At 43.3% G+C, this 8896-nt stretch overlaps 1 protein-coding gene across 1 annotated transcript in view; it reads left to right on the top strand.

The window, feature by feature from the left end:
* The window catches only part of aldh8a1 (aldehyde dehydrogenase 8 family, member A1), a gene marked incomplete at both ends in the record, with an annotated part of 7671 nt that extends 5711 nt beyond the window's left edge, over positions 1–1960 (top strand). The window contains 3 exons of the mRNA XM_080453445.1: positions 1–214; positions 928–1089; positions 1508–1960. The exon at positions 1–214 is cut by the window's left edge and continues 43 nt beyond it. Of these exons, the coding sequence (XP_080309571.1) occupies positions 1–214; positions 928–1089; positions 1508–1960 (829 nt within the window). The remainder of the gene's footprint in view (positions 215–927; positions 1090–1507) is intronic.
* Positions 1961–8896: the final 6936 nt, after the last annotated feature.

Here is an 8896-nt window from a genome sequence, read left to right on the forward strand (position 1 = left end):
TAAAGCCGGTGATGCCCTGGTTGGTCATCCTGATGTCCCATTGATCTCCTTCACCGGCTCCACAGCCACAGCCCAGCGAATCACAGAGAGGGCTGCCCCCTACTGTAAGAAACTCTCGTTTGAGTTGGGGGGTAAAAACCCTGCGCTCGTGTTTGCTGATGCGGATCTGGACCAATGTATTGCCACTACTGTCCGCTCCAGCTTCTCTAATCAGGTAAGTACGTGTTGGACCATAGGCTGAGTCAGTCAGATTCACAATTTCTCTTCTCAATACAGAAAAACAAATTGAGTAACAAGATTACGTTTATAAAAGCCCCGTTATCAGTCCTTAGCCACCCTATTCGCCAAACGATGGCTCTAGAGGAAAGGGCATGGGGTCACCAAAATCATTAGGGCTCGCCTATTAGATTATGAGATAATCAGCGATCTCCATGTATGGGCCCACCGATGATGTCATCAGCAGGTACACAAGCATGTAGCAGTGTTCTCTAATGATAATTAGTGAATATCAATGGTTCAGGCTGAAAAACAGCAGTGTTTGCCAGACCCAAGGGGTCGGGCTTACATGAGGCTTTGTACCTGTTTCGTCCATACATGGGCAGGGGCCATTTGTCCTCCGGCCCCAGCCAAAAAAAAGTTTGTGACGTCCCCTTTCGTCACGAACTATTCATGACATCATGAACTTCAGTTATAAAGTGGTATGTAGGTGTGTTACATACTAGGACTTCATTCTGGGTCTGGCAGAACCAGGTCTCCTGGTCTTGTTCTTAGTAGGTATGCAGTATATTTTTTGTCCACATGAGGGCGATCCTAGATCATATTCAGACTGGCATCTTGACTTATTTATCTACCAGTTTCTCTCCCCCCCTCTCTGTTTCCCCCGATCCTTTCCCATATCTCCATCTCTTCATCTCTTCGTCATCCCAGGGAGAAATATGTCTCTGTACCAGTAGGATTTATGTAGAGAGAAGCATTTACCCTGAGTTCCTGGCAAAGTTTGTGGCTGCAGCAAGGAAATGGAAGACAGGTGTGCCATCAGATCCTAGCAACAACAACGGAGCACTTATCAGCAAAGAACACCTGGAGAAGGTGAACACTTCAGTATCATTCTATCAAACTGTTTGTATTCACACTGTATGTAGTACATAAGATTTCCCCAAGAAGCCATGATGAGACACTTAAACTCTATATACTTAGTTAGGTCTCTCAGGGCTCTAAACTAGGTCTGCAACTTTTTTCCCTCAACACCAAATGTCTTTGCTGAAAATAGCCGATCTACAAGTTTACAATGTGTTGCATTGCGACTCGTAGGTTGGTTAATTTTGGCAAATGTTCACTCCAGAATAGGAACGTTCATGTGGTTAATACTTATATGCTTAATTTCTAATTATTCACTATTTCCAGACTTTTTTCTACAGCATGTTTATGCAGTTACTGTAACTTGAATATGATTTATTGCACACCTAATTGAATGAGTTCTAAATGTCTCCCCACTTCTGATCTCCAGGTGCGTGGCTTTGTGGCGCTGGCTAAATCAGAGGGCGCCACGGTCCACTGTGGCGAGGGGGTGGACCAGCTGGACCTCCCAGAGTCCTGCGCCTCTGGTTACTTCATGCCCGTCACCGTCATCTCCGGCGTGGCCGACGGCTCTAGTGTCATGCAGGACGAGATCTTCGGCCCCGTCACCTGCATCAACCCTTTCGACACCGAGGACGAGGCCGTCTCCAGGGCCAACGGCGTGCGCTACGGCCTGGCGGCCACGGTGTGGTCCCGGGACGTGGGCAGGGTCCACAGGGTTGCCCACCGGTTACAGACGGGGCTGGTGTGGACCAACTGCTGGCTGGTGAGAGATCTGAACCTGCCCTTCGGCGGGGTGAAGTACTCGGGGGTGGGGAGGGAAGGAGGGAAGGATTCCTACCACTTCTTCACGGAGGTGAAGACCATCACCATCAAACACTGAGAGGATGAGAGGGAAGAACATCGGAAAGCGCCGATTGGTTGGAATTGCTCCCTGTTGGCGCTTCAAAATCCTGTGCCCATTTATCTCTGAGAGTGTGAAAATGGACCCTTACGGCTTACGGGTCCACATACCCTGATGGGGAAAACATCCTCTAAGTTGAATGTGTCTCAGCAGTCCACTGTATTCTTATCATGTCAAAAAGGCAAAAAAGAAAACCCCACCTCAATAGTATTAAGCATTACAATACAACCGACATGGCCAGGTTTGTCATATTTCTATTAAATTGTTTTGAAACATGTGATAAGCACCAACGAAGCCAAGATTTTAAAATGTTCAGTAGTGTTTTCCCAATAAATGAACTTCATATCTACCTCAGGCAGTTCACTGAGTTTGTGTTGCTTGTGGACTTGTATGTTCTCTGTTATGTCATTAATCATTGGTATCAATGGAATGCTGTGATACCTGTGACTCGTTGTCACTGAAAGATGCTAGTTAATGTTATCTATTGCTTCACCTGTAGACAGACTTGCTGATAGGGGAGTCAGAAAGGTGAAAGGTGAAAGTGTGTATGTACAATGTTTTCAACAGAAATGTCCCCTGTGTCTGTAGAACAGTATGGTGCGGACCCCCATCTGAAAATGTTTTGTGCCAGGGACCCCCAGAAGAGAGATTTTTTAAATCTCGATTTTTCCCAAAATAGACAATCGCATCGTGACTCATGAGCTTGTAGATCAGCAATTTTTTTAATAGCTGGGTGGCTGCCTACCGCAGAATATATGCAATTCTAAGAATTTTGCTGTGATGTATTGCATAGCTTTAGCACTCTTGTGAGAAGAAGAAGATGAAGATGAAGATGAAGATGAAGATGAAGATGATGATGATGATGATGATGATGATGATGATGATGATAAATGGCTGCAATGTTGCCATTCCATGAGCCATCAAACCAAAATTTCTCAGAGTTTTGTTGGGAGAGAAAATGTCTGCTGTTGATAAATTGTGTTGACGAAAATGAACGCCTTTACTAAATGTTGATTCATGGACGTAGCCATTTATTTTTCTCCAAACGTGTCAAATTTGAATTTTGCAGCTTCACCACAGCCACCATTACTATCATTTCTCTTCACCCTCTCATAATTCTCAGACACTGAGAACTGTCGAGGGCTCTTTAGCCCATTCAATGTCTTCTAAATCCTAACTGGTTTCTGAAAAACATATATTGATATATCAGCGGTGCTCAAACTTTTTCATGTCAAGGACCCCCAGCATTATATGTATTTAGCCGCCAGACCCCGATCTCAAAATATTTAGTTCCAGGGACCCCCGAGAAGCAGAAGATTTGAGTTCAAAATGTTCGCTTAAAAATATATACACATTGGGTGCCAGAGGTTTATTAAAATATTATACGTTGAGTGCCTGCATTTCTTCCATCCACTTGCGTTATACGTTTCGTGCTGTATAAGCCCCGACGCGGAAGTGCATGTAAACAAAGCGTGCGTGCGAGACGGCGGAGGGTCCCGACTAACGCCTGGAGCAATAATATTTATAACGCGATCCTCCATTGCAGCGCGATCGCCGATCGAAAACGGCTCGTTTTCACCACGTTAAAAAGAAATGGAGATATTAAGCTTTTAGTCAAGGAGATAACATTGAAAACGCCGACCGGAAGGATTTTTGACATGGAGCCAGATCCAGCCTCTTCTTCTCAGAAACTCCTTGGGTGATGTCAAAGTTTCGTTTTAGCGCCCCACGTGGCCCACATGTATAAAAATAGAATTGGGTCAAAAACGGTCCGGACCGTTTTCGGCACTTCTCGTTTGGATCCTCAAAAACGGTCCGGACCGTTTTTGGCATTCAATGTGTTAAAAGATTTCCACAAATGTTCAAGATTTTTTCAAAAATAGCAGATCTACAAGCTCATAGCGTGGCACTCGGTGCCACGCTATGCGCTTGTATATCTGCTATTTTTTAATAGCCAAAGTATAAAATAATGGTTATAGCTAAAATCGAAAATGACAGATGCGTTCAAGGATTGAATGGGTTATAGCACTGTTTCTAAACCTGTGAGTAGGGCGTACTGGGTGGGGCCCCAAATAATTAGCAAAAACACTACGATTTTTAATGATAACATCAAAAGTGATATAAATAAGAACTTAAAGTGTACTACGTTAGTTCCGTTAGATCCAAGATGGAACGCAATCGATTGATCACTAAAATAAACACGCTCTGAAAATGCACGCGGACCACCCATCTGACTACTTAACACGGCAGCGGAATGGCTGCCACGTTAAGTGGTCAGATGGGTGGGCCACGGACGCTTTCAATTATGTTCAAGTGGGCCCTGGTCCAGAAAAGGTTTAGAGCATTGGCTCTCAAAGTGGGGTCCGGGGAACCCCCAGGGGTCCTTGGCGGGGTACCAGGGGGTCCCCAGCTAAATAGGTTAATGTAGCGTCACAATCATTTTAACCACTTTAACCATATTTTATATTTTGGCTATTCAAAAATAGCAGATATACTAAGCTCAAGAGTGCCGCGCAATGAGCTTGTAGATCTGCTATTTTAGAAAAATCCCTGGCACAAAATATTTTTTAGAGATGGGGGTCCGCAGCCAAATACATACATAATTTTGGGGGTCCTTGACATGAAAAGGTTTGAGAACCACTGGTTTAGAGTACAGTATCATTCTCTCGTTGCTGAATTAACATGTTGACTCGCCTTTGAACATGTGGTCATGAATGAATGCAGTGTAAGATGAGACATAGATGAGTGGGACATCATACAAGTCAATGAGATACATACAGTGTGTGCGTGTGCGTGTGTGTGTGTGTGTGTGTGTGTGTGTGTGTGTGTGTGTGTGTGTGTGTGTGTGTGTGTGTGTGTGTGTGCATGTGTGTGTGTGTGTGTGTGGGATGTTCAGCTGCTTGTGTGTGCACGCATGCATGATAATGAGGAGTGGGTGTGCGCGAGTGGGTGTGCGCCCTATCCGGAGAATGGGAGCTTATGCAAGATGTGTTTAGCCGTGCACGTTCCCCGGTGAACGTGCATGTGATGTTTGTGGCTCCCCCACCCTGCAGGGCATTGTGTGTCACTGTACCACCCTCTTTGTTTAGGCTAGGGAAGTCATATTGTGCGATGCCACCCTAGTTTGAGCACACAGCAATACCCACGTACACACATACACACACACACACACACACACACACACACACACGTACAGCAACACTCAACCACACACACACACCCACAGCCTCCTCCAGTGGATAGCGTGTAACGAAATGGATGCCTTCCAAAATTCAGGTTAGGAGGTCTGAAGCTACAGTTACACAGACACGTACAAATGCGTACAAATGCACACACACACACACACACACACACACACACACACACACACACACACACACACACACACACACACACACACACACACACACACACACACACACACACACACACACACACACACACACACACACACACACACACACACACACACACACACACACAACCAAGCACGCACTCACACTTAGAAATGCACCAGGAACACAGCGAGTCAGCTATTTCTTTAATTCTCCATCGTTTCCTGCCCTTGTTCTGGGTCTATCTTTCAGCTCTATCTGGTGGACATTTCATTCAGGATGAAAATCCTCGGTGGAGCCAGGGCTGACCCAGCTGTACGTGACTGCAAGGACTCCGCCCGCAGCCTCGGCCAAACCAAGCATATAACTTTCACCTTGCTTATCGGGTCACGCAGCCTAAGAGAGGAAGAAATGAAAATACGCAGTTGTGCCCAGTGAGGAACTATGGGTATCCAGTGTGTGTTTGTGTTTATGAAGGCTCTGCTTTCAGTGCTGACTGCAGTGATTTGATATAGGCCACTCATGTTTATATGTACAGTACAGGAGGGCAGTTTCATAGCTGGAGGCAACGTCTTTTGGCCTAGAAGACGAACAATACTACGTCAGTGCGTGCGTGTGTGTGTGTATGTGTGTGTGCGTATGTGTGTGTGTGTGTGCGTAAGCAATAGTAAGAGTAGAAATAAGGTAAGATCAGTGTCATGTTTGGAAAAATAATCCGGCACCCTGGACACCAGTCTGTCACTGGTTTCCTGTTACTGGTTTCCAGTCTTCCCTTCTATTAAACCTAGTCTTTTTTTCCCTGTCTGTCACATTCAGTTTATTCACCTTTGGTTCATTTATCTCTCTTTCTCTAGCTCGAGCCACATACCATATGTGTCCCTAATCTGGGGGTGAACATTCGGCAAAAATAGTAGATCTACAAGCTTACAAGTTGCTGTACGAACGCTTGTTTTCTATTGTTGTATTGTTTTATTGGATCTTGTTTAGTCGATACACTTATTTGTTTTAGCTCATGCTCATTTGATTTAGCTATTTTGTCTCATCTGTTTTAAGGAAATAGGTAGCTGATATATTGCACTTTTATGCTAGGTATACTCTTGGTTGCTTGTTTTTGCAGAAAATGCACTAAAGACTTCTGGTGATTAATAGTTTTCGTTCCCTACCTATGTTGAATACACTTATTGTAAGTCGCTTTGGATAAAAGCGTCTGCTAAATGACTGTAATGTAATGTAACGTTGCTGCATTGCGACACACTGTGAGCTTGTAAATAGGCTATTTTCGGCAAAGAGATTCTGTGTAGAGGGAAGAAAGGAGTAAGGCAAGTGTAGACCCCTGGAGGCACTCGGTCAACAAAGTATATAGGGTTTAAAGTGGCTAAACTTCACTTTTTCACCAATCTCTCTGTCTCTCTTTGCCTCTCTTATCTCTCTCTCTCTCTCTGCATGTCTCTCTCGGCTCTACCACTGTCTCCCACAGAGAGCCTTCTCTCAAGGTCCTCAGTAAGAGCTTGTTGTGGGGAATTTTCCACAGTGTGTGACTTGGGTCCATCCCAGCTGGTGAGGAGAGTTGGGCTTTTAGAGATAAAGCAGAGTCCTGTGAAAATTCCGTTTCTACGCAGGTTAAACAAACCCAGGTGTGTGTGTGTGTGTGTGTGTGTGTGTGTGTGTGTGTGTGTGCGTGTGTGTTTGTGTGTTTGTGTGTTTGTTTGTGTGTGTGTATGAGAGAACATGGATAAAAAAGATGAGAGAAAGAGGAGTGCTTCCAGTTATGCAAGCGTTAATATGGGACTGTTTGATATTGAGTCCATTCAAAGTCCTACACTGAGATGCTATACACTTTCTAACATCTAGGGGCCACTGTGTGACATGTAGAATCAGTTATTCTGGTCTGTTTCCAAACATACAGTAACTACTACTACATAGAGACAATAATGCACCATATCTACAATCGATATTCATGCACTTTACCCTTCAAAAAATCTTGTATTGATGAATTTATCAGTAACATGAGTCCCTTAAAGAGAGACAAAGTGCTGGCTTGTTTTTCAGATTGGTGCGAGCCCAGACACAAATGCCTACATTTTTAGATTTGTGTAAAATGATGATGCGGTGTTCATGTGACTGCATTACATAATGTTTTGGGGGGAAAAACAAAACAAATGTACACAACTGTACATTCAACAACAGTTACTGTATAATGATGATTGAGGTCAGCAAACTCACTGTGCCCAAGTGGCAAAACAGAATGATTGCGTTAATACTGGCATGTTGAGGAATAAAGATCTACCAAATGTGCCAGCAACTGAGGTTACTTTCCCTTTATTTATTTTCTCGACCAGGTCGACCATTTGAAATGCATACATTTGATGTTGGTATAGTATCATGCCTTTGACTACACTGAGCGTGTTATTAGTGCAGGCCATCTGTGAAAGCACTATAAGCTGGTCTAGTGTGTTTCTGTGCCTGTTACCTAACAAGGACCAGAATGTCGAACAACCGGTCACTAATATGTAGGCTAAGTAAATAATGAATGAACACTTGCGAGGGTGTGCAAGTGTTAAATGTGTCTGTGTTTATTTAACAAAGAGACAGAGAGAGAGAGAGAGAGAGAGAGAGAGAGAGAGAGAGACGGTGTAGAATGAAGTCAATAGAATATAGTGCCCTAGATAACTGGCTTCCTACGGTACCTGCTATGAATACTGTACATTTGACATAAGGTTGTGGTTCCTGACACAGTACCGATACCCAATACTGTATACAAGCCCCCGAATCTGTGAGTTTGAGGTCATGCAGGGCAGTAGTGGAAAGTAACCACCACTGCCACTATAGTACATTTACTCAAGTACTGTACTTAAGTACAATGTTGAGGTACTTTGACTTTACTAGAGATTTTCCAGTTTTCAATACTTTTACTACACTACATCTCAGCGGCAAATATTGTACTTTTACTCCACTTCAATTATTTGACAACTTTAGTTACTAGTTACTTTGAAGATTTTGATAATTATTACAAAACCTGCATTAACCACTTCAGCCCTATTACATTGTATCCATTTGGAAACTTGTGAAATGGCACATTACTTTTACTTTCAGTACTTAAGTATATTTTAATGCGAATACTTTTGTACTTTTACTCAAAAGTAAATTTTGAATACCGGAATTTAATTTGTAACAGAATAGTTCTACATTGTGGTATTGGTACTTTTACTTAACAACATGTGAGTACTTCTTCCACCACTGGGGGAGGGTAAACCAAACCCACACCTACACCATCTCAAACCTAATGCCTGAGCACAACCATTTTAAGATTATACCTTAACTGTTTCTGTTTATCTACTGTACCTGTCAAACCTGAAAAGATAATTGCTCGTGAAGTAAAAAAAAAAGACTCTCTGTAAAGTTGTCACTCATTTGTGTGACAGTTGTTGAACATGGATGAATCACTGCAGCTGGAGTTTGGCAAAGAACGCTCTTTGAATCATTTTATAACCTTTTGTTGAAAGTCATATGCCCTGCAGTGTAATACTGCATTTCTATCATTTGTCTTCTAAAGGTCACAGGCTCAGCGTATATTATGTTT

Source organism: Gymnoscopelus braueri (assembly GCF_963280865.1).
Source record: "Gymnoscopelus braueri genome assembly, chromosome: 16".
Lineage (NCBI taxonomy): Eukaryota > Metazoa > Chordata > Actinopteri > Myctophiformes > Myctophidae > Gymnoscopelus > Gymnoscopelus braueri.